Below are 26,825 nucleotides of genomic sequence, written 5' to 3' on the forward strand. Positions count from 1 at the left end.
GTTGGATAGCCAAAGAGTAGCATTTGAGGAAAATAAAAAAGCTAAAAATATACACGTCATTCCATTTTTAACCCCAGCAAAAAATAGGGGTGTTATAAGTTTAATGTGTCTCTCTTTTTATCTGTGTATATGTCTGTGGCATCGTAACTCCCAAACGGATGAACCGATTTTCGTTTAGTTTTTTGGTGTCAAAGATAATCTTATCTCGAGTGTTCTTAGCCATGTTTCATGAAAATCGGTTCAGCCGTTCAAAAGGTTGTAGCGAAATGAATATTGAAAGTCGGTTAAGTCGGGAAAGAAATTTTTTTAATTTATCTAACAAATAAACTTGTACAGATACAAGTCACGTCTTTAAAGCCAAAAAGCCCAATAATTAATATTGTCAGTAGGCAGGCGTATTCTTCCCGCCCTAGAATAGGACCAATAAGACCATTCTTTTACCCACGGATGTGACAACTAAGGAATAAAAGAAGTCTCAACAGCTGATAGACAACAACAGCATTCACATATTGACGTCAGTAAGGTATAAAATCACCGTCAAATAATCAAAATTTACAGGATTAATTCTACGTGGTTCGGGGCGTCACAGCCAAGAATGTAACTGGGACTCGCTAGGAGTAGAAAGAGAGAGCATGCGTTTTACTAGGTGCCCATATTATAATACGCCAACAACTTTTATTGTATACGAATTGTGTGGAATACCGTTTGACCCACAACCGCGAAGCGACGTTGAATCCAGATTAGCTTGGTTGAGGTCAATAAATCGCATGTTTTAGTCACAATTCGCCCCATTCCCTATTCACTGCACTAAAATTTTAAATAAGTATTACCTAACCCTATCCTTACATATTATATAACAAAGTCTCTGTCTGTCTATTCGCGATAAACTCAAAAACGACTGCACGTATTTTCAGGCCATTTTCACCAATAGATAGTGTGATTGCCAAATGTAGATCCAAACGGTGGAAGGTCATCAAGGTTGAAGAATCACAAGTACATTTCATACTTCATTCTTGACGTCTTCGTGGTCGAAATGTATCGAATCCTTATAATATTCTAGAGTCGATAGCCCGAAAACTGATATTGGATGTTATATGATGATATTGCCTATGGGCAATAGGTAATATTAACATTCTCAAATAGGGCAGAACTAATTGTTTGTCGAAACTTATACTTCTTGTACTATTTTGGTACCTATTAGGTATCTAGGTATTTATTTACCTTACCTTCTCATCTGCCACGAATTTCTCCAAAATTTTTAGTCTTAACGTGTGAGTGAGGAATTAGGATCGTAGCGAGACAGGAACGAGTCTTACGCTGATGTTTAGGTTCGATTCCCGGCTGCGGCATCATTGTGTCGTCGGTATGACTTATATTGGTTGAATTTCTGCGTTTTCTGATTTATTGCGTGTTTCAATGCCTTTTGTTCATAAATCTTCCGATTTTGGATATTTCTCACTCTTTGACGAAAAATCGTTCGTACTTCTATATAAGAACACCGGTACAATCATAGCTAAAAGAGATACAATTAAAACGGAAATTAAACAACAAAGTTTCCATCCTGAAGTTTTCACAGGAGCGAGGTTTGGGCTTAAGACTTATTTTTAGACATCGGAAGAAGTGAAAGCGGACATTGGAGTCCGACGCTTTAAGGCTAAGTAAGAAACCGGGAATATACTCAGATAAGAAAGAGCCTATGGAACTGGTGGAATAAACAAGTTTCTTGTATATAATCAGTGCCACTGTTAAGCGTCCTAGGTGAACGGCAGTACGCGACACGACGCTGCGCGTCTGTAAGATTACAGTGACAACATATCCTTAAGTCAATTTGATGCTAGACACTATCGCAATACGCGACGGATACTGAAGAATGAACATTGCGTAGTTAGAGCTCCGGTATATTAAAATATTCCTCTAAGCGCACCTTTAGTAACTCGAAGCGTAACCATTTAGTTGCTAAAAGACACTTCGAGGAATACCTCCTTTTATTTACCACCATGAAAAACCAGCAATGTATACGAATCCGCAAAAAATTGGAAATTTTGGAAGTTGAATTGTATAGTGTGTAGCCGGAATGACTGTCTCATCGCGTAGTCGCGTTGTCCCGCTCCTAGTTGCGCTCGTCGCTCGACTATGACACCGCGTTGCTAATCAACTTGGAATCGTGGTAAAAGTGTGGACGCAGTACACTATCACGACTCCAATAAAAACCAAATTATGATGTCGATCGTCGGCGCCACCAAAGACTTCGTCATGCCCCAAGATGGAGTTACTTTACATTACGTTAAAAAATCCAGGATCCTCCCAAATTAGGGTGCCGTCACGCCTAGAGGCAAGACCATTAATTTGGTTTCACACTATGAACTAATAGTGCGCCCGGACTTCGCTCCCGTGAGAATTTGATTTTTTTTTCTATTGTCATTATTTGCTCACAATGTTCTATTTTTGTTATTTGCTGCACAAAATAAAAAGGCAAATAACCTTACCTATTTACAAAAGATATAGAAACAAATAATGAATATATAAAAATCCAGAGCGGTAGTGTTTTCAATCGGTACTAAACTAAAAACTACTGGACTGATTTTGATGAAACTTGACAGAGATACAGACGAAATCTTCTGGAGTAACAGGAATAGCATTTTTTTAAATTATGGTTTTACCCGAACGAAACTGGGAGGGCCGATAGTTTACAATTAAATGTCATATGAAATATGTTATATATTTTTCAAAGGCGATATATATTTAGACTCGGCAGACGTAAGTCTTGTTAAATGAAAGTGTGTTTGTTTGTATGTGTGTATGATATGATTTTTGATGTGAAGATAGATAAGCTGGAGAATAACATAGATATAGTTTGTAGACAAATAAATATAATATTAGGCAATACTTAACGTGATAACTGGTCTAAGAATTCCTAAGAAACTCCAAGGACGCGAGTAGAAAGTAAATGGAATTAGCTATGGTGTCGGGAAACTCCGCCATGGCTATTAGTGTTGTTTATGATCTATTTCGTAATTCTGATGGAGTTTTTGTCTCGGTTTTAGATCTACCTTCTAGATTATGTTGGGAATTCCTCGAACGAAACGACTTCGGTGGCGCCGTGGTAAAATTCTTACCACTGAACCGAGAGGTCCCGGGTTCGATCCCCGGTCGGGTCATGATGGAAAATGATCTTTTTCTGATTGGCCCGGGTCTTTGATGTTTATCTATATATGTATTTGTTATAAAATATAGTATCGTTGAGTTAGTATCCCATAACACAAGTCTCGAACTTACTTTGGGGCTGCTAGCTCAATCTATGTGATTTGTCCTAATATATATTTATTTATTTTGGCGGGAAGTACGTTGTTGCATCAGATCCATGGAAATAGCGGTCAGTTAATCCAAACATTAATTTTATTTGATACCTAAAAATACCTATATATTTTATTTGATGTAAAAATTAGTCAATGAATGATGTTTTACAAATTCATTTATATAAATTAATACTCTCCGACTCTGGACCGAGTTGTATAATTGTACCAAAATTGATTTCGGTCTCAAGAAAGAAAGGAAATGATTCCTTTGATATCACATACTTGCATCACAACACATTTTAAGTTCGCATTTTAGAAGATAAATATAACGTCAAAGTTGACGTTCAGGGTTCCATTTTTACTTTTTTGTAACTAGTAGATACCTACGTCATTCTGAAATCCTATATTATTTCGTGTTTGCTTTAGAATAAGTCTAAATAGAAATCGTGACAGTATAGTGAATAACAACACTATACTTAGGAAATTCTAGCACGCCTTACTTAACCTTTGGCTTCAGAATAGTCGCAAGTAGCCATACTAATCTAAATAAGGGTAGAACCACTGTGTGAAACTGTTATCACTTACGTAGTTTGTACCTTAAGTAACAATGTAGTGCTCTTCTAAATTAAATTGTCGACATAATATAAAAATTGAGTGTCTCCGAAAGTATTTTAAAACTCATCCATTATATATTTAGCATGTGGTTTCGCCCTGCCACCCTAAAAATACAACCTCTTCATATATCCTCACGGATGTCTCACGAGAAGACAGGGATAAAAACTAATAAAAAGCCTTTACAGCCAAAAAGGCAACAAGAGCATTCCCACAAAAGGTAGTCAGGCAGGTTGGTTTGGTCGTTATGAAATAAAGGTTTATTTTGAAGACTCTGTCTTCGTGGCGTCACATACCAACTTCAACATCTTATCGAGTGTATTATTACAAAGATTTTATTCAAGTCGCCTAAATGCATCTTGGCTTCATATTTTTCTTTAGATATGTATAAAAACATTACGTATGTAATGTGTGGTTATTACAAAGATTTTATTAAAGTCGCCTAAAGGCATCTGACATGACTCTTCCGACTACCTAAGATGGTCATAATAAGTGGTTTCTCCCCGCAATCTATGGTTCATCTGTTCGCCTGTCCCGTGTGCCCAAACACCTGTAGGTACTCGGGCTGACTTGTTGGCAGTTTCTGATGGAGCCATCGAATAATGGCTTGATTCTGGCAAGAAAATATGTAGTATCCAGCATTCGTAGATTTCCACAGACTATCGACATCAAGCATCGTTTATCTCATTAAATCGGCCATTTAATCTTTTCCACTGCTATAGCACTGGCCTTCTATATACATGGATAAGAGGTACCTATGGGCCATGACCATCACCACGCAGGCCCAAAGCGTATTTGCTTCAGGGACCAATGGCCTAACGTGCCTTGCGAAGCACAGAGGCCAAAATTAAAGACAAATAATTACCACTGCGCCATGGAGCTCCTCCTAGCAAGCCAACGAAAAAAATCAAAAGCTTTTTTTCCAACCAGTAGGATGACAAATCACCAAGCCCTCAATGATGGCTACTGCATCCAAATAGGTACATTATTAAGTACTTTTTGTCCTGTATCTTCAAACCTGACATCTTTATAAATATTTGTTTGTACGATGACTAAGAGGATTGTGCGTCGTTAACGTTTTTTTTTTGTAGTACCGTTGATTGAAAACTTTCTTGTCAGAAAAAATAATGGTTGAATTGGAAATGATTTGTATACTTAGTTGCCTGTAGGCTTCTTGTAATGTAAGGCTGGCTACACACACAATTTTTTACTTTTATTTTTAAAATATTTTTGTAATGTTATTTATTACTTACCAGCACCAAGTCTATTTACGGTGAGAGAATTTGTTAGGAAACCTATACATTGGTTCTGATGCGACTATAATACTGGTAGTCGTTAAAACAATTATGCCCGTGCAGTAAACCGTTCCCTCTTCGGGAGCCTTTCCTGAGTGCACCATCAGGTCACGTATATCATAATAATTCGTTGTCATGTAAACTGATCTCTATATAACAAGTAGATGAAATTAAATTCATTGCAAGATTTGATAACAGACAGACAAACATCGAGACAGGTGAAACTAAAAAAAGCATAGACTTGTAAAATCGTAGAATTAGTCATGTGCAATTTGGGGAGAGTATCAGGGGAAATTTGATACCATTTGTTAACATAACTAAGCAACACATTTGGTTATTTACTTACAATTTTTTTTATGTCCTCCTTTAAGGACAAAAAACATCGTAGAAACCTAATTGCCTTTGATGACATATATAATAATTAGTATTATTTATCTTTCGCCAACATTCATAACATCATTTGTCAGAGGATTTTCTTGAAGTTCTAAATTACAGTCGTAACCAAAGTCAACCTGCCTTGTACAACTGTAATTTAGTTAGGTATCTAAACAAATCTACGTATTACTAGCTGCAATTATTAGACTACAAATAGCATACGTCCTGAGACAAGTTTTATTAGATTAGATTTATTTTTAACTATGTATCATCCTCACAAAATATAATATTATGTATGCTTTTATATGCAACTCTACTCTACTACTATATTTCACGCAGATTATAAAAGCCAATCAAGGGAAAGGGTCATAAACTGGAGATTATTCCCATACGCGATGAGCTAGCAATCTTTCCTGTCACTATATGTATTAGTGTGTATTTTATTTATTTTGTGTATTTAAGTAGCCCAACAGATAAACGTGGCCTTCGAGTTTGGCACATCTTGGTTTTTTTCGATAAAAGGCTTTAGACTTAAATACAAAATCTATTATACAGTATCAAGATACTGTAAGTACCTAGGTATAACAGATTTTTTATGATTGCCTTAACTCGCAAAAATTTAAATTAATAGTATTTCTCAAAAAGCTATAAACACCTGGCATTTTGGAACGACCAATGCTGAGAAGAAACTCATTCAAACAGTGTTGGTCATATCATGCCAAAAGGGTGGTCTCTCGTATATTAATATGCCGTCTCCACAATATAGCGGAACAGTTCGCCGAACTTTGACGGATTCGGCATACATTGCTGGTTTTTCGTTGCGATAAATAAAAGCACTCATCCAAAAGACGCAATCTACGTAAATTCGCGTCGGCATCTGCCCGAATTCGACGATAGTATGGAGCCGGCCGGAGATATCTACAAAGTGACAACAACACAAGGAAACCATTGTTAACATCCTTAAAGTTTTTGGTCGTTGTTAGCATTACCTTGGAGGTGTGAAACACTACGGTTACCGTCTTTGGGAAGTCACCTAAAATAGCTATAATAGCCATTTTAGGTTGTAACAATGTGCGCGCAGCCTAAGTTGATAATATTTATATTCTGTCACGTGTTCAGGAAACAAGCGATTTATTTGTGCTAGACTAACAATAGTGAGTGATTGTTAAACGTTAAAAATAAACATTTTGACCAATGAAATTATTCAATTATGTGACAATTGAAAATTAATGTTGGCATGGTGTTATCAACAACTGCTCGAAATTATTGGAAAGTGCGAAGGGCGCTAAAAAATTAAGTTAAATTTACACGAAACGGAAAACGTGTTTTTGTTTTTCGCATAAAAAAATATTTTCTTTGTTACCTTTGTGTTGTTTAATGAAATAGCATTAAAAAGTTTATTTAAATGTTATTTAAAATGTCATAAGTAATTATGATGTAATAGTAAATAAATTGTATTATGTGCCTGCATAAGTAGGTACCTATAGATAAAAAACTAAAGTCTGCGTTTTCATGTAACTCGATATATAAATAATAAGTACTTAGGTACCTAGTATAAAGTAGATAAGGGGTAGGTACTATATATATATATATATATACCAAATTATTAGTATTGTTCCATAATACCTCAAAGTAAGCTCAAAGCTAAAATCTTCAGTCTGTATAAATCTATACTTACTTCCTTACTAATATTGTAAAGAGAAAAGATTTACATGTATTTTTGTTTGTAATGAATAAACATAAAAAACTGGACCAATTTTGATGAAATTTGGCACAGAGACAGATGAAACCTTCAAGCGTAACATAGGCTACTTTTCCATTATAGTTTCACCCAAGCGAATCCGGGACGAGCCTTTAGTAGGTACTTCATTCATATTATTCTAAAGGTTTTCGTTGGAGCCATTCATAAACTTAGTAGATATTTGTGGTAATGTTACAAAATTTAATTAATCGAGTGAGCAAAGAAAATTATTTTTGATATTGGCCTTGTGCTAAAATGAAGAAATCGTGACCATTTATACCTAAGTGTCTACGTATCATCATTTGTCAACAGAGGCTATTCAATGGTTTGCGCGTTCATATCAAAACGATTGCAAAATCATTTCGAGTTTATCTTCACGATTTCAACTTACTGTCGAGATGAATTAAGGTTTAGATCTAATATTCGGCTGAATACTGAACTATTTAATTACATTATCGGCTTTAAATTAAATGTGGAATCTTTGCCTACCTGATTTACAACGAATTAATTTAAACGAGTCTTTTTTTTTTTACAAAAATGACATTTCTGTTACAAGCTTTTGATATCGTCAGAGAGATTGTAGGAAACAATAGAAAAGAAAATAGGTTAATCTTCAATAAAATATTCACAAAACATATTACAATTACAACGCGAAACAAAAAATATAGGTGCTATAAACCATTAAGGAGCCTCGTTGGAAGCCGATCCTGAACGCATCATCTGGTCATGCTTATCATAATAATGTATTTTCATGGAAGCGACTTAGAAAATTTCAACAGTGTAGGAAGTAGGTGAAACTTGCAAGATTTGTTTATAGAGATAGGTGAATTTTGAATAAAAGTTTGTAAAAACAAAAACAAAACATAACACTTTCTTTCAACTCCACCTGTCTCCAGTCGTGATCGTGATCGAAGCGACATCGAAATAAGCGATTGACTCTCAATAGGCGGCGCATGCGCAGAACGGATGCGGCACGATACTGACTTGTTTGTGGTAGAAAAGTGAAATTGAAATGCCCGGCTTCAATTATTATCCTGGAAAAGTTCACCGAACTTAGACGGATTCGGCATACATTGCTGTTTTTCATTGCGATAAATAACACTCACTCATACAAAGTACGCAATGGTAATAAACAAATATCCACTTTTGTTTCAGCCGGCAATCACGAGCGCCGAGGAGCGTGTACTCGTACAGGAGCGCGGTGGCGCCATCTGTCGCCTCCACACACAGATCCAAAGTTTCTAGAAAAGTAAGCCCAATCTCTTTCATCTTCACGTGTTCCCCGCAATTGGCTGTGACGCCGTGTAGCCCGGCGTGAAAAATAACTTTAAAATTTTGTAGATACGGCTGAAGAACCAACCGCCCGACGTCAACTCTTCTTAAGAAGGCTCATTGCCTATCAGTGTGGTTCGCAGAGCGTTTCGACCGCAGCGCGCGGTCATTACAATCCGTCAATTTTCTTGAGAAAGGAATCATTTCCAAAATCAATCATTCATAAAATTGACATTACTACAGAGTAATTGATGTAAAGTCATATAGTAAAACTCATTCTTGTCTTTGTTAAAATTTGAAAAATTGTAATGACAACGCGACCGCAGCGGTCGAAACGCTCTGCGAACCACCCATTAACAGCCGAGTTGCTTAATCGCCTTGTACGACATTAGGATATGAGGGTTCTAATAGAGCGGAATCACACGCTAGAAAAGTTAGTTCATCTACAACATATTACCTACAAAACAAAAGGCTTCCTCCGAAAATTCTTGGTAACTGCCTAGCCTAGACTAAGTACCTACCTATCTCCTATCAATTTGACTGGTGTTATTGTGTATGTCAAAATGTATCCGGTTTCTTCTGTCGCCATCGCGTCGGAGCCCAGTGTCCGCTTTCCACCTTTTTTCTTCCACATCAAAATCATTCTTTATTTAGAAATTAGACCTTCACAGGCACTTTTTCACGTCACACACACTTTTCGGATATTCATTTGTTATCGAGAGTGTGTTATTGATAAAACTTGTGTAAGATTCTATTCAAGTCGCCTTAAAGGCTTCTGACATGACTTAAGACAACATACAAAAATGCAATATAGGAGACAACATACGAATAATAATGCAATACTATTAAAGTTTTGACATATCCTTCCAGGCCGGGGTGAAAGTGGACGCAATGGCTGCGCCGAACCCATTCTGCCCGAATGTGAAGGGCATGTGTTGCCTTATGCTGCTCCTCAACCTGGGCCTTATCCTGGTCACGCTGGGCTTCGTAATCGTGCTGCAATTCTTTGAACCGCTGTTTGTGTGGTAAGGATTCATATAGCGCCATCTAGTAGCGGCAGTAGTAAACTGTTCTGTCAACGTGCAAAGCATGTGTTGCTTCACGCGCTACTCCTCAACCTGGGGCTTATCCAGGTCACGGTAGGTTTCGTCATACTGCTGCAGTTCTTTGAGCCGCTGTTTGTGTGGTAAGCATTAATATAGCGCCATCTGTGTGCAGTGGTAATAAGTAAGTAATAGTGCCAGAATTAATCTAAGCCATTCCAAACTCAAAAGATAATAACCTCTCAGTATGTTCCCGTTGAAAGGATCCGATAACGTTTTGAGTTACTTTCTATTTTCTTAAATCGCCAAAATCCATACAAAGAGGTCACAAAATAACAAAAGCAATTCCCACGAATCCAACATTGACGTCCCATTGTCACCATACGACCATTGAATCTCCGGCAATAACGAACATTAAAAATCGTTTTACATTTAGGCAAGTTAACGGTAAAAGCAATTTGGAATGACACACATATCCCTTCTAAACGCGGTTTTGCAGAAAAAAAAAATAATCGCCGTACTGTAGTAGAACTATGAAGTCCCAAATAACTTTTTTATACTACTTACTAACCCACACGCCCACTGGATGGTAAGTGGTCACCGCAATCTATAAGCGCTGTAACTCCACTCCAGGAGTGTCAATCAGAAACACTGTAATTCATAAGTATTTTTAAGGATGAACAAGAATGCAAAATATAATTTGATGAAAGCTTACGAAAATTATTACAATTGGCTTATCCATACTAACATTCTAAAGAGAAAATTATGTTTTTTTTTTTTGGAATGAATAAACTCAAAAAAGGCTGGATCGATTTTTATGAAATTTGGCACAGAGATAGACGAAAGTTTTATTTGAGTAATGGCTATTATTTTTATTACGGTTCTACCCGCGCGAGACCGGAAAATATCTAAACAAAAATATTTATTTTCTCAATTTTCCAGGATATTAGGCATAGTCTTCTTGATATTCGGCTTCATCACACTTCTTGGCTCACTCATCTACTGCGTGGTTCTATGCAGGGAGAACCCATACCCTCGATACCCGGACGACTTTTACTGGACCCACCACTGGTCCAAGACCATTGGACCCTCCGAGATACACTACAGCGCCAGCGAAAAGCCATACCGCCAAAACGGGCACAGTGATAGGTACAATAAGTACAATGGGAAATATTCGGACAGGGAAAGCGCGAAAGGATATTCTGATATAGAAAGCAAGTTGAGTAGGTATTGATTGTGCCGTTAACTTTATTCGGATTTGTATTTAGAACGCAACGTTCTTTTTTTTAAGTTGCTGGCGTTTCGGCCAGCACTTTTTCGAGCATTTTTTAAATCTAATGTCAATAAGAGAAAGGCATTACGGAAATATATTAATTTATAAAAAAGAACATTATTTTACTTATCGATATCATTGTTTACTTTGAATTAACAAAAATCTTCATTCATATATCCGTGTCCATTTATATATGAAGATTTGTCAGGAATATTACCACGAATATAATATGTAAGTTTTATTTATTCCTGAACAGCTCAGAAATGTTTAAACTAACGGCTTATAGCCGGTTTGATAAATAAGTGTACTTATTATAAACATATTATATATGTACGGAAACAGATTCCGAAATGCTTTACTAATTTTTAAATAAAGTTTTATAAAAGAATAAAATATTTATATAGTATCTACGAAATTCAAGTACAGTCGGCCGCGTGTCAAGATTGCATGGTCCTTATAACAAGGTAATAGGGACGAATTTGCTATTATTTTGGGTAGCTGGTAGATGAGCTGCTGACTGTACTTACTTTATTTTACTTTTTACTTGTACCTTACTAAAACTAGTTACTGTACAAGAGACGTAATTTAGATTAAGATTTATTAACTTTATTATTATGTAAATAATCCTTATGTTTTTATTCTTAACATACGTACACGCTCTTTGGATTGAATGCCATATTAATATTATTACCTATTTTCGCGAAGAGTGTTTAGTTTTAAATATTATATTTTGAAATATACCATAATACACCTGAAAGTAATATCATAGATAAATTCCTAAGTTTTATAATGGAATATAAAACTGATGGAGCATTTTTTATGACAATAATATCGATTTCATATAACTACAATAAAGGTACTTTTACTGCAGATAAATAATGTCAGAAAACTTATTTACAATAAATAAAATTAACATTCGTTTTTTTTTATTTATAACCTCTTTCCACAAAATCAAAATTTCAAGTTTAATTTTTTTACATCTTTTCCTTTATGGTAGATAAAACAGAGACGCGAATCCACTCCCACCCGAAAATGATGACGTTCATTGAAATGAGCTTTAAAGCCTTCTCTGTAGACATACTTTACATTGACAACATGTCAGCGAGTGTGGTCAATGTAAAATATGTCTATAGCATACGGTTTTAAAGCTCACTTTTCAGTGTACGTCATCTTGCTGATATGGAGCTGTGCGAAAGAAGTCTGTATTGGTTTTTATGGGTGAATTAGATTTAAATCTCATATTTTGAATAATTAATAATTAAAAATTTACTATATATGTATAATAGACTATTGGGTCCGTCGGTCAAACAAAAACTTGAAAAGATCCATATAAAATTTATTTTAAAACTCATTGAGGAATAGAAAAAAATCATGTTAATTTAAATAAAAATAGAGCTCGTATGTCTTTTCGTTTTAATGCTAACAAAATAAAATTAACATTTATTCCATTGTAGTATAAAAATATACGTAAAGTAGAAAAAAGAAGATGTTACAGAGTTACGTGTGTAGCGTGGTGAAGCCGCGGGCGAGAGCCAGTTCTGAAAAAGAAGTAAAAACAAAAATTAATACAACGTTGACCTTCGTGGCGTAGCTATCTGGAAGTGCTGGTTTCGATTCCCAGCCCGGGAAAATATTTATACATGTGACCACAAATATTTGTCGGTTCTGGATATGTTGTGCGCGTTTCTGTGTTTGCGTCCATCGGACCCGCTATACAAGTGGGCTTAGTGTGGGCCGTCGAGTGTTGTCCATTATTTATTTACCATAGAGATAGTGGCATGTGGTTTCCGCCCGAGCAGAACAGGACCATTATATATCCCCCCGTGGATGTCATAGGCGATTAAGGGACATAATGCCCGGTCGACTATAGGTAGCTATAAGCAGCGAATAAACCCCAAGGAGGGTCGACGCCAGGCTGGCGATCGGTTTCATCGGGGGCCGATCCTGGTTGTACCATCATGTTATACTTATGATAATATTTATCATGTCATTTGTCATACTTTTGATAATTTGTATTTGTATTTGTAATAATGCATTGTCGTGGAAACTGACATCGACTTGCAAGATTTCAAATCTGTTGTACCAGCGGAAATACAGGTCAGGTGAAACTGATAGTGTCTAACAAGGCGTAATAGGAACTAAATACAATTAAAATTACAAGCAATGAAAGTATGAGCACATAGCCTTCTTATAAAATCAGGCAATATTTCAGCAACACTAAGAAAGCAGTCTCATTGCGCTTGCTACCGTGTTGTCCGTCGACGGACAACGCAGAAATTGTATGGAGATTCGACGTACGTCGACTGATATCAATATCAAAACAACAAAGCACAATGCAGTGGCAAAACCAAAAGTTTAACCTACACTGGAGAGCTAGTACTTGCCTACAAATTACCTGATTTAAATCTTAGCGGTCCTAGCTGCCAACATCATCTGTTTTGTTCTGCTTGGAGCGCCGCAACTGCTGCAAGTAGTGGCGCTGAATGGGCTTGTGAAGCGCGAGTTGCGCAAGCGCGTCGTCGATGGAGAACCACTGGCGCTTGCGGCCCATCAGCCTGGAGTCCTCCCATTCCGCCAGCTCTTGCGTCACTGTCATCACGTATACTTCAGTCCGATGTTTGTGCTCGCGGTTCTGGAATTCGGAAAATTTAAATTTGAAATGTTTCCTTTTTATATTTTCATCATAGTCGGCCAGCCGATGTTTCGAAAAGAAGAAGTCAATATTATAGAAGCTAATATCTCACAGACTATATTATGCCATCTTACAGCAATTCAGGAGCATTGTAATAAGATTTGGCCCTTGTGACATTGAAAGATCACATTAATATGCATAGGGACTTAAAATTGTTTATTTCTAGATACACCCATGCTAGAGTGTTTAAAGTTTGTACCTGAGTTTGTATATCAATCTGACTAAAGTATAGTAATTTTCATAGACCACCACTTGCTTCCAGTAAATGAAAAACAATGTGAGGTAACCTGCACATTGGTGGACAATTTAGTTCACTAGTGTATATGCGAATACTTGTTAACTAGATGTAAATGGCCGTAAAAGTCATGTCACATTCCTTTGGGCGACTTGAATAAAATCTGACACCAGTGTTAGCAATAACACACTGGATATAAATGACACAGACAATCGCACTATATTACCTGAGACAACTGAGAGAACTGTATGATCCAAGGTTGTTGTTTATTTACATATTTACAATGTCAAGTGGTAATAAGATTTTTCATACCAATATTAAACCTACAGAGATAAAATGTCATAGATTTTATACACATAAACAAACTAATTGTGTTCTTATGCCTTTGTTTTTTTTTTATAACTCACAATCAAGAAAGTGGGCTGTCTGATGGTAAGAAAATACCAAAGTGCGATCCGATTCTCCGATATCCGATTTAGGAGGAATTTGGTGGTCTATTACAAATTACATATGAACAAAATAAAAAATCGAAGTGCAGAATTAAAACTTAAGACCTTTAGCAGATAATTAGTTGTGTTTGCCACATTGATTTGTTCAGTAATAATACTTGCAAGTGAATTGCAACAGTTGTCTCATATTGCACCATCATGTGACACTTCAAATATTTACACAAATCAAATTTATTTCCACATCAACAAAAAATTGCAATAGAGAGCTTAAATGAAAACCTGTTTATGATCTACTAAAATAATGTTATGCCAATTTGAAAGCCTAATAATGAAATTAATGTTTATAACATAATTAGATACCTCTATGTAATGTAGACACAGTACTAACCATGATAGAATACTATATAGGTTGGTATTGATTCTCAACCATTTTGCCACTTATGTGGGCTCAGCACAGTATGTTTGCTCATTTAACTCGGTCACTTGCTATTTCACAGACGCCAATTAAATCACTCATTGCATCTGTTAGTAAGTTCATTTACATTGAATACTATGACTTGGTAGGCTAAGAAGAATACTGAATGGGTGAACACAGCTCGTTAAAACATTATACTTCAAAGCTATGATATTATAGATAATCTAATAATCTACTATATCATCTACCTCATAAAATGTTAATATGCTGTTTTGAATCTACCATAAAACATGGATGATATGCTTGTTATTCAAACCAAGGTGCCATGAACATACATTTTAGACAGTTCGGTCAAGGTTCATAGTAAAATGTCCCTCACTTCAAAGACTCCCAAGCACCGTCCAAGCTTGCCGATGACGCCAGCTTCTTCCAGCACCTCGCGCATGGCCGTCACCGAAGGCTCCTCCTCCGGCTCCACGCCTCCACCAGGCACGATCCAGTTATCCGGCCGACGTGACGACGTCACAAGAAGCACCTACGCATAAGATTCCAATTTTAACCTCACTTAACATCACGAATTTGTCAAACATCATCATTATATCGACTAACCTCGGTTTCGGCGTCCGAACGAACGCATATACACGCCGCACGGCGTCTAAAACCCTCGTCATCGTAAATCCTTATGGAATTAGGTTTCTCCTTCACCATTTTAAGAATACACGTAAACACGAACTAAACAGACGATCACAAACCTAAAACTGACATCAAATATAAAGTAAACTATGAACCGAACGTAATTTTTTAATGATCAACAAACGCCATAACCCAGGTATCCTATGATAAACGTATCCATTTTCGACTAATAAAGTTACACAACGTACATGTAAAATGAAACTATAATAACAATAACACTACAATTAGAGCAATATTTCAGCTATAACTAGCTTTTAGTCGCGTAAAATAAGCCCATGTTGAATGGTGCCTGACGTTTTCTTTCTTTGCGAAAATCGAAATAGGTTTGGAAAGCAAAGCAAAGGGAATCTATCAGCTGACAACCGGAAGTACATTTGAATGTTGCCATTTTATGAATATTTGATTTGTTGTTCGTCCTTGTTTTCTGAAATATTTAATTATTCATTTAATTACATAGTCTCATTTTCAGGATCAGGATTCCTGGTGACGATTTTAGATTGGTTTTTTATATTCGGAGTCCAAACTAACCAGCACTGTGGCCACTTTAGCAACATTGTACCTACCTAGAGACTAAAGATTTAGAAGGGCCCCGCACGCAGCCTAGAAACACTAGGGGAATCACGGCGGAGAAACATTCCAAACCTGACGTTAGATTAGCTTGAAAAAGGGAAAAAAACATGTGTGGCGGGCGGCGGCGCCGTGAACATTTTGTACCTACCTATTTTTGTTTCCGAATTCTGTTTCCAGATTAGGAGCCATGTTTTTCTTGATGCAGGATTTGTGCTTTGCAAAAACGGCAAAGTGGACGGTCGTGAATGGGTTTCCTTAGGACGCTTTCACCACAAACAAAACAACTCTATCAATAGAACAAAAATATCTATGGTTAGTGATGTCAAAATTTGACAAATCGAATGGATAAGCTGGACGTTTTATTTTCAAATTTTGTTGTTGTTTGATAATTTGATTTTAGTTTTTTTTCAGGTCCAATGGGTGAGTTATTATTATAGTTATATAGCTTTATAATTATTTCCTGTAACACATGTATATTATCCTTTATGCATATATAAGTGCGTCTTTTATAATGCGTAAAGACCTGTGTATAAGAACTACTGAAAAACATTTAATTAAAATTATCGTATTACAGAGAAGAGCTTCGATTTAAGTGCCCTATTGAAGAACCATGAGAAAAAGCATAAAGCTAAACCAGTCCAGTTCGTGAGCATCGCAGGAGGGGTACTGTGTACAATTTAAATAAAATTTAGTAGTAGGCACCCAGTACTTAGCTTTATCATGCATGCGGTAGGTCGTACTCATTTCCCTTTACTATATTCAGACTGTTGCCTCGTTAGAGTTTAGTCTATAATTTGTCAAAATCAGTCTAACTCTGATTTTCAGGTCCAAAAGCGGCTCGAATCCAATTTAAAGGGAAGGCGATGCAGCCGCCTGTCTCTTTTTGACAGGATAAGAAACCTTCCAAGATGCGAGAGTCCTGCACCCTTGTCAGAGGCTCAACAGAAAGTGGAGCAGAGGAGAAAACAGTTAGAAAAGTGGAAAGAGGAAAAAGAGAAACGCAAGAAAGAGCTTGCTTCACAAAAGAAGAAGCCATTTGTAGCGGGAGTGCCCCACAACCCGCTCAAATTTGTTCCACCGCCTCCTCCAAGGGCTATGCCTAGTACATCGGGAAGGGTAACTAGGTCACAAGCTGCAAAAAACAATGTTACCAAGCAGAAAGTGGAATTAAAACCAGTGAAAGTCGAAACAAAGCCGAAGGCAGCGAAGTCATCCCAATCTTTTGCTCCAAAAAATGCTTCCTTTCGACCTCCAGAAATCAAGAATTTGACTAAAGTCCCCTTACTAGAGCCTGTCACAAAAACTAGAATGCAAAATGATAAATACACTTTCAATTTCAATACTGAAACTAACATAGCCAAAATAAATACTGAAATAACATTAACACAAACAAGACCCAAATCAGCGAAACCTGTTGAACCTAGAATGACCACTCGTAGGGCTGCTAGGGAACTTGAGAAGGCTACTACTAACAGTAGAGTTACTAAAATGTCCAGTCCTGTCAAAAAAGTTGTGAAATCTTCAAAGAACTTAATGTCAGGATCTTCAAGTAGTGATATTGATAGCACAGTGAAGTCTGTGTTAAGAAAACCCAGTCCAAAAGTTGCTAAAACTACAAAGAACATTTTTTCATCATCAAGTAGTGAGGATACCACTGAATCAAAACCTATAATGAAGAAACAAATTCAGAAAGAAACAAGGAAGTCCAAAAATGAATCATCATTGACATCGAGCAGTGAAGTAGAGATTGCAACCGTAAAGAAATCTACAAGGAAATCTATATCAAAACCTGTTGTTGCTCAATCTTCAACAAGCGATCTTGATAGTTCAGCATCAGAGAAATCTCCGATATTAAAAATATCCACACCATTGAGATCTCGAAAAGGAGCTAATGTTGTGACACCTAAAAATCCAGTGCCAAAGAGTGAATCAAGCTCTGAAGAGCGATTGAGATCTCCAAAGTCACCTGGAGACATGGGGAAAACTGTTGTTACACAGCAAGAAGATGCGGAGGATAGCAAGAGGATTAGTCCATGTGTGACTATGTCAAGAGGCAAGGCTAATGCTCGGAAGGAAATGAAGCAAAAGATTGATGATGGTAATTAATTTTTTTCTTTTAGTCATGTCATGACAACCTCGGTGGCGCAATGGTAAAGTGCTTGCCTCTGAACCAAGAGGTCCTGGGTTCGAACCCCGATCGGGTCATGATGGAAAATGATCTTTTCTGATTGGCCCGGGTCTTGGATGTTTATCTATATATGTATTTGTTATAAAATATAGTATTGTTGTGTGTGTCCCATAACACAAGTCTCAACCTTACTTTGGGGCTAGTTCAATTTGTGTGATTTGTCTTAATATATTTATATTTTATTTATTTATGTCAGTCAAAATCAATGTATATTTGCTACTATTACTACAGCAAAAACGCTGGGTCATTTGAATGTACTATATGTATATGTGTGCTTCAAAATTCAATTTTATTTTTTATGTTTACACATGAAGTATATTGTATGTACCTACCTACAGGCCTCCTAGATGAAGACAACAGTGAAGCAGAGAGTGTAGAGCACTTCCGAAGACAGTTGGCGTCCGAGGTGGCCCGGCTCACTGAAATGTGTGACTCTTGGGAAAAGATCAAGGAACACACCATATTGGCCGAGGCTGTTCAGGTATTCGCATTATTAAGGAATTTTTACTTTTTGTCCAAACACACATAGCCCATTTTACAGTAGATGATGTATTTAGTATATTTATAACTAGCTGATGCCCGCGATTTCGTTCGCGTGGCCGAACGATTGTCTGGACTGATTGTGAGGAGTCAAAATTATTAGAGAGATGAAGCGTAACGATACCTATACATACAGAAGATTGTCATGAGACTGAAAAACTATATTTCCTACAAAACTGTAGGAAATATAGTTTTATACAGCTGTTTAGCTGTATGTCCAGCTAAACAGCTGGACCATTATGAATCCCTATAGTTTACAGGTTTTTTTTCTACTGTTTTATTATACGTGTTGATTTCCTGATGGTACGGTAACCAGGACGAGGTGCTGGGGGCCGTGGGCCAGGGCCGGCTGCTGGTGTCGTCGAAGCTGCAGCAGTTCGCGGCGCTGCTGCGGCGCTGCGCGCGGCCGGAGCCCGGCGCGCCGCTGGTCACGCCCGCCGACCTCCACGGCTTCTGGGACATGGTCTTCATGCAGGTGCTCTCTCTCTCATCTCATCAGAGCGTTTCCCAGTTTCTTCCTCAATCGTTGAGCCCAGGGTCCGTTGCCAGACCTGAGCTGATTTACAGGGCCTCGGGTACTACACAATAATAAACGGAAATTTATTATGATATAAATAAATTTAAAAACAACGTTCTTGTCGATTAAGTATTTTCCATTCTAATCTGTTTCCCGCCATAGATTGATGTCTCTTTCGCACAATGTCTCCTCATTCGCAAAATGTCGCGACAGGGACTTAGAATAGACAACATCCAAATTTGTTTATAACTACGACTATCTCTGTCTATAAAATCGAAATTTTCTGACATTTTGCGTATGAACCTCATATATTTTTACCATCTCAACAGATAGAGAACGTAGACATGAGATTCAAGCGCCTGGAGCAGCGGCGCGCGCGCGACTGGGCAGACGAGGCTCCTGCGCCGGCGCAGAGGAGACCTGTGAAGACCTGTGGCGGCAGGAAGGCGGCCAGGCCGGCCGGCGGACACAGCCGGCTCCGGGAGATGATTGCAGGTTCGTTTTTAAAATCCCATGGCCTCATATGTCATCACCATCATCGCCGTCAACCCACTGCCACTTCGCTCGATTTTGCCAACAATATATCTATTATGCCAAAATATTGTATGCCAGGCATACTATATTTTGGCATAATAGGTCTAAGGCGTACGGGTAAATTTGGCATAATTAACTTTTAGGTTGGGTTAGGTTACTTATGGTTCAAATTGTTATGCGTAAACCATTATGCGTAAGAACGTTATGCTTAAAAATCATCATGCCATAGTACAGTATGCTGTGTTACATTATGGTTTAAATTTTTATGCTTATAGATAGAGACCCATTTTTTCTTTATGAGCACTCGATCGCAACCGTTACATGTCTTTTTGTAAATTTTTGACCTTGTACGTTATATGTGCTTTGTTATACTATCAGAAAATAAACATAATAGTAAGCCCTTCTGATATAATAGGAACCAAAACTGTTTAAATGAGTTTCTTTCTTCATTTCTTGTCAGTAGTGGTCGTTCTGAAATGTCAGTACTTGTAGCTTTTTGCAAAATATTAAATAACCTGAAATTTGATTTGTAAACAATGTGAATCAATACTTGACATACTGCGTATAGACCTCACTTTTTGTGCCACTTCCTACGGTCCTGTGCCCATTTGCCGTGATATACTGTACACTAGCTATCTAAGTGGCTTATAACATTCAAATTATTTGTCTGTAACAGCTGCAAGAAAAGCGAAGAAGGATCAAGAGGTACAGCAAACACAACCGGACAGCCAAACGGACGACAAGACTTTCGAAGCTGGCTTTTTTTGCGTTCGGTCCCCGGTTCGATCGCCGGCGCCGGCGACACCCAACAACAAACAGAATTTGTTAAAAGCTGTGTTGTCCAGTGAGGCTAAGAAGGCTTCTGCTAACAAGGTATATCTTTTAAAACAACTTAAGTTTTTTTCTATCCATTTATACACTACACTATACAGTACAAGCGGGTGATTCGCAGAGCGTTTCGACCGCTGCGGCTGCGCGGTCATTACAATCCATCAATTTTTTTGAGGAAGGAATCATTTCCAAAATCAATCATTCATATAATTGAAATCACTACAGTACAGAGTAATTCATGTAAAGTCATATAGTAAAACTCGTTCTTGTCTTTGTTAAAATTTGAAATATTGTAATGACAGCGCGACCGCAGCGGTCGAAACGCTCTGCGAACTATCCAAGCACAAATAATCTTGTTATAATAAAAACCAGCCTTAAGTCTACTACAATAAGATTTATTTTAATGTCATATGCATGTCAGGCTTTCTATCTCATTTTCTTCGTGGTATCGCATAGCTTGAAAATGAATCGTATTGTTGTAAACTTAAGGCTCGTTTTTATTTGATGTTTTGTTTGGCCTACAGGTCTATAAACAGATTTTTAACGAACTAAATTTTGCCATTACAATACCAAATGGAATGGTCAAGATTGGTTTATTTTCAACACTTTATACAGACTAACTACATTTTTAGGGAGATAATATCCAGACGACCTCGGTGCCAATGACGAGCTCGGTGGCGCAGTGGTAAAGTGCTTGTCTCTGAACCGAGAGGTCTCAGGTTCAGTCCCCGGTCGAGTCATGATGGAAAATGATCTTTTCTGATGATGATGATGAATGATGAAAATGGGATACTAACCATTCAGTTAGTCGCATAACACAAATCTGTGTGATTTGTCCTTATATATTTATTTATTTAGACGACAATAAAAGCTTGTGTTAAAAATTACATTTTTTGTTTTTAATGTGATTTTCAGGGTTCATCGTCGTTCGCAATGCTTCGAGCTTCGATCCTGTGCAGAAATTTGGAAGCCGAAGGGATAGCTCCATTACCAGTACGTTATTCATTTTTTTATCATATATTCATACAAGTTAATGCCCGCGGCTTCAACCGCGTGATCTCTAATAGTTAAAACTTAACCATTGTGTGCTGAACCTAAGTTTTGTCTGAAATTCTGTCTAGTAAAAAATATTTTATGATAAATTTAAAAATTATTTTATCGAACTTAGGTGATTTTTTGACATTTCTGTTGTGCGCACGCCCCGCGTACATGCGCACATCACAAACGTAAAAATTTTATTTAAAATCGAATCTTTCACTATATCAGCGGCCGATTCGCTAACGTTAGCCGCCATTGAATTATATGTGACTAGATTTTACCCGCGGCTTCATCCGCGTGATTGCGGGAGCAGTATGTCCATCTCCGTACATCAAACTATATGTATGCAAAATTTCAAGAAGATTGGTTGAATAGATAGACTGTGAAGTGGTAACAAACATACTTTCGCATTTATAATTTATAAGAACCGTTAAAAATGTTCAATATCCTAAGATATTGAACATTTTTAACGGTTCTTGTTTGGTTTGTTGTTTGGCAGTTACAGATCAATGTCACATCTTTACCAATAAATTTGACCAGAACTAATATAATGCAATTTCATTATTTTAAGAAAAAAGTTGACAAGTTGAATATAAATTATAATAATCATATACTCTCTGACATTAGCAAAACAACATTTCTTGGTATTGTTTGGGATGAACAATATGTTCATCAATTCAATTGGAAGGCTCATGTAGACAAAGTTTGTAAAAAAACTTCATAGATTTGTGTATTATTCTATGGAGACTGGCAAAGCAATCAACAAAGGGTACAGTCTTGACAGCATACCACGGATATGTCTGCTCAGTTCTAAAGTATGGTCTTATATTGTGGGGTAATTCTACTGAAGTTGATAGAGCATTAATAGCACAAAAAAGTGTATTAGAGCAATGTGTAGTAAAGCTCCTCGGGATTCATGTAGACCTCTATTTAAAGATCTAGACCTTATGACTCTGCCATGTTTGTATATTATTGAAATTTGTAAATTTGTTAAAACAAACTGGGACTTGTGAAAGCTAAAGATATTTATCCTAGAAATACAAGAAATGCGGATAAAATAGTGTTACCGATAGTACCAAGAACAGCACCACAAAAGCTGCTACGCCATGTGTGGTAAATTAATCAATGCGCTTCCGAACAATATTAAAACACTTCCGATAAAAAAGTTCGTTAAAACACTGCAGTTGTGGCTCAAAGAAAAATGTTTCTATTCTAAATTCTTTATTCAATTTAGGATGATATACATCACTTATTGACGTCAAAAAAATTACTTAAACTAAGTCCAAAGCGCAGGTGAAGAAGTGGCGCAACAAACTTCACCGCAGCCTTTTCTTCAAGGACGTCAATTAACAAATATAGGTCTTATTATTCTGTCGATGAGTATCTGCAATGGAGGCAACAGTAAGGTCTCGATAAAGTTTTTGGTATAATCAAATCTCAATGGGTATTATATACATTTTAATTTGATTTTATTTGATTTGAGGTATTATTATTGACATCGACGAACTCGGTGGCGCAGTGGTAAAGTTCTTGCCACTGAACCGAGGTCCCGGGTTCGATCCCCGGTCGGGTCATGATGGAAAATGATCTTTTTCTGATTGGCTTGGGTCTTGGTTTGTTATAAAATATAGTATCGTTGAGCTAGTATCCCATAACACAAGTCTCGAACTTACTTTGGGGCTAGCTCAATCTGTGTGATTTGTTCTAATATTTTTTTTTATTTTATTTATTAATTTGACATTGTTATTATTGACACTTTAATTTTAAATTGATTTTATTTTATTTTATTTGAGGTATTATTAATATTGTTATTATTATATTATTATTTTTTGTATTATTCACAATTTTGTTATTTGACACCTAAATATTTGTACGCCTATAAGGCAGAATGCATGTTCTATATCATGACCACCTAATTGTAATTCTGTATTCTGACAAATAAACTATTTAAATTTATCTCTAAAGGGATAGAAGTAAAGAGGCTTGAAGGCCACGTTCACCTTGACAACGGGATATTATATTGGAGTTAAACTTTATTAATCCTTTTTGCAGCAAACGCCCCTGCCCCAAATAAATATGAACGCAACACCAGGCCGCAGTATACTCAAATCGACCAACGTGAAATCGGGCAAGAAATCCATCAAAGTCGTACTGTTCAACGACTCAGACCCCGACGTACAAGTCACCCCCGTCAAAGACAATATAGAAAACCAGAACGCCGATAGCGGCCTATCGTCTATGGACTACGAAAATAAGGAAAACAAATCGAAATCAAAAGCGAGGTTGTCACGTCAAGACGCCGTTGAGGATTCAGGAGTTGTTACTAGGAGTCGGCGCAAGAGTGTAAGAACGCCGCAGACTCAAGAAAAAGTGGAGAAGAATGAGAAGCCTCGTAGGTCTTCTAGAAGGAAAACGCTACAGGAAAATGATGACAATGTGCCGGAAGTGATCACTCCTGTAAGGTCGTCGAGGAGACGCAAAAGCAATGTGCAAGCGGTTGCGTAGTTCGCCGTAAGAATGTCGAAGATCTTGAGAAGGGAAAGTAAGGAAGCGGGCCCTGGGCTCTGACGCTTTATAGCTGAGGAAGAAACGCTCAGGTGAGAGGGAGCGTAGTTTCATTTTTGTTTGGGTCAATTTTATATAGACTCCACACGTTTCAACGTACATTACTGCTTTTGCTTGAGTGAATAAAATCTGATAAAACTACGTAATGTAAGTTTGTGCGCGTCGGCGAAAGGTGGAAATGGCCCTATATATTGTGTCTATATTTCTGTCTGATTTTTTTTATTATTTTTCTTTCCAAGTCTGTTAATGCTATCGAAAGGGAGTGTAGTTGTTTTTTATACGATTTTGTAGATTCACTTTTACATAGCACTTTAATACTTTATAGTAATCCTTCTAATATTATAAAAGCGAAAGTTTGTGAGGATATTTGTGTTTATGTTTGTTACTCTTTCACGCAAAATTTACTGGACGGATTGTTATGAAATTTGGTAACTTCTTTAGGTAATTCCCACGGGACTAGCAACCGTCCAGTAGATTTGAAAAAGAATAATAAATACATACACACACACACACAAATCCACACACACACACACACACACACATAAACTTTCTCATTTATAATATTAGTTTAGTAACTATATATGCCCATACTTAGGTATATTTTCTGAAATGGTATCAAAAATAATGTTCTTAACGAAAATTTCGGCGTAAAATTTTTTTGTATCGTTTTGGAAACCATTCTATATTCATGCCATGGTTTGTTCTAGTTTATGAATTCTAGATTATTGACATTGACAATAATAAATAGGTATGTGATTATGAGTGCCTCGAATTTTTTAAAGAATTAATTAACCATTGAATCATGTCTAAAATTATATAAAAACGTTTGTCTAAAGTGCGTAATTTTTATGACAAATTGCGTGTACCGAATCTCTGAATTATGTTTTTGTAGAAACTAATGCCAAAATAAAACAAGTATTTCAATAAGTTTCATGACAATAAGTGTTTGAAGTGTATTAGGATTTATGTAGTATGATGTAGACAATTATGTAATAGTTTATTAATAAATTTAATTGTAATATACATTTTTTTCATTTATTATCCTAGTCTCCTTGTTACTAACCACTTCCTAACTAATATTAATGCGAAAGTAAGTTTAGGGAAGGATATTCACGCGATCAATAGCTAGTACAAGTTTATTTGTTAGACAAATAAAAAAACGCCCGACTTTCCATATTCATTTCGCTACAACTTTTGAACCGCTGAACCGATTTTGATCAAACATGTCTGAGAACCACCGCATAAAAATTAGCTATCAAATAAAAAACCGCATCCAAATCCGTTCACACGTTGATTAGCAGACAGATAGACACACTTAGCTGTCAAACTTATAACAAACTGTGACATGTGAGAAATAGTACTTAGGTACTTTAATTAAAAAATGCTGCAATGCAATGTGAACGGTTTAATACTTCAGCAACATATTATATAAGTACTTAATATTGCCTAAGCTGCTTCAGTAAGTACCTCAATGTTCCATGCAAATCCCATAAAGTAAGATATAACAGGATCATTTGGCTCACAATGTAGGTCAGGCAAGGAGCCAAGGTTTCTGGATTCTGACGGTAGACTAGTAGGTACAACATTTATATGGTGATAGCCTGTTATAATTACGGTCTAGCGGTGAAGTAAATCTCTCTTTCCTCTCTGCATGCTCCTGGTTTCATTCGGGGTTGTGAAGCCGCGAAGCCCGGGGCGTCAGCGTAAGAAAGCACTACAATTTTGAAGATTTGGCAGTGATTTTACAACGGATCGCTTGCCTGACGTCAACCCTAAATGCTAACTGTTATACCTATAGGCAACCCTATTTGCTGTCTAGGCTGTGTCCCTTAGTCGCCACGAACGACACCCACGGGAGGATATGGAGCAGTCCTACTCCAGGGTGGAACCTAGCACTAAGAGAATACTATTTGCAACTATCATCTCACTATAAATCGATAGAGAAAACCCACTAACTTTCCTCTTATATAACAGTTATTCTTATATATCCATATCCTCATATATTATAAAACAAAGTCGTCTCTGTCGCGATAAACTCAAAAACGACTTTACGGATTTCCTTGCGGTTTTCACCAATAGATAGTGCGATTCTTGAGGAATACATTTAAGAATAATAAATGTATCTACCAATTATGGTTTTACCCGAACGAAGCCGTTGCTTATCTATTACTTACTGTTAAAAAAATTAGATCTTGTTGTCTCTGTATATGGTCCGTTCATGGATTTAGTAAGTACGTTGTACGGAGTGCCTACTAATTCCATATGGGTCCGTTTCATTACTCCCACCATTATTTACTTTTGTTAGGACCACAGATTATATAATACGCTAGGACATAGGTATATTTACCATACTTGTAAAAGTACCTCCCTAATATGTGGTAAAACTTCGAAAGAACTAGCGAAACTTCTGCCGTTAACCCAATGGATTTTTTTATCTGTTTTCGAGCTTGACACCGAGTGTGGGTGGCTTATGGGGTTCACATGGATGATAAAGTTTACCAAATGTCGATATATTACCTACGAAAAAAGATTTGTTGCTATATTTATAAAATGTCAGCAGAAACCGTGTTGGTTGGTCGATTGGAATTTTCGCAAAAATATTATTTGAATTTTTTTTATCTGATAACATTTTTGGTTGATTATCATTTTTT

At 36.9% G+C, this 26,825-nt stretch overlaps 3 protein-coding genes across 8 annotated transcripts in view; 2 read left to right on the top strand and 1 right to left on the bottom strand.

The window, feature by feature from the left end:
* Window positions 1-11,825, top strand: part of LOC128673285 (uncharacterized protein) — a 93,793-nt gene extending 81,968 nt beyond the window's left edge. For all 4 annotated transcript variants that reach the window (XM_053751036.1, XM_053751037.1, XM_053751038.2 and 1 more), the window contains 3 exons: window positions 8,475-8,568; window positions 9,462-9,616; window positions 10,577-11,825. In XM_053751036.1, coding sequence (XP_053607011.1) covers window positions 8,475-8,568; window positions 9,462-9,616; window positions 10,577-10,868 — 541 coding nt within the window. In that variant the 3' untranslated portion in view covers window positions 10,869-11,825. The remainder of the gene's footprint in view (window positions 1-8,474; window positions 8,569-9,461; window positions 9,617-10,576) is intronic.
* A 402-nt stretch (window positions 11,826-12,227) lies between these two features.
* On the bottom strand, window positions 12,228-15,745 carry Aps (Aps pyrophosphatase). Its single transcript, XM_053751042.1, has 5 exons — window positions 15,580-15,745; window positions 15,308-15,456; window positions 15,078-15,233; window positions 13,303-13,539; window positions 12,228-12,445 (listed from the first exon to the last, which is right to left on the bottom strand). Exons 2-4 carry the CDS (start codon window positions 15,404-15,406, stop codon window positions 13,324-13,326), a joined length of 471 nt encoding a protein of 156 aa, XP_053607017.1. The 5' UTR covers window positions 15,407-15,456; window positions 15,580-15,745; the 3' UTR covers window positions 12,228-12,445; window positions 13,303-13,323.
* Window positions 15,746-16,258: 513 nt separating this feature from the next.
* Window positions 16,259-25,195, top strand: mars. 3 transcript variants are annotated; one of them, XM_053751009.1, is made up of 9 exons: window positions 16,259-16,381; window positions 16,536-16,624; window positions 16,787-18,059; window positions 18,488-18,630; window positions 19,006-19,164; window positions 19,536-19,701; window positions 20,417-20,613; window positions 21,487-21,564; window positions 23,662-25,195. In XM_053751009.1, the coding sequence occupies exons 1-9, from the start codon at window positions 16,378-16,380 to the stop codon at window positions 24,112-24,114; spliced, it is 2,562 nt and encodes an 853-aa protein (XP_053606984.1). In that variant the 5' UTR covers window positions 16,259-16,377; the 3' UTR covers window positions 24,115-25,195. The 3 variants fall into 3 exon arrangements, with proteins under 3 accessions (XP_053606984.1, XP_053606985.1, XP_053606986.1); XM_053751010.2 differs by having other exon boundaries at window positions 16,298-16,381; window positions 16,536-16,690; window positions 16,769-18,059; XM_053751011.2 differs by having other exon boundaries at window positions 16,298-16,381; window positions 16,536-16,690.
* The last annotated feature ends 1,630 nt before the right edge of the window (window positions 25,196-26,825 follow it).

Source organism: Plodia interpunctella, chromosome 10 (genome assembly GCF_027563975.2).
Source record: "Plodia interpunctella isolate USDA-ARS_2022_Savannah chromosome 10, ilPloInte3.2, whole genome shotgun sequence".
Taxonomy (NCBI): Eukaryota; Metazoa; Arthropoda; class Insecta; order Lepidoptera; family Pyralidae; genus Plodia; species Plodia interpunctella.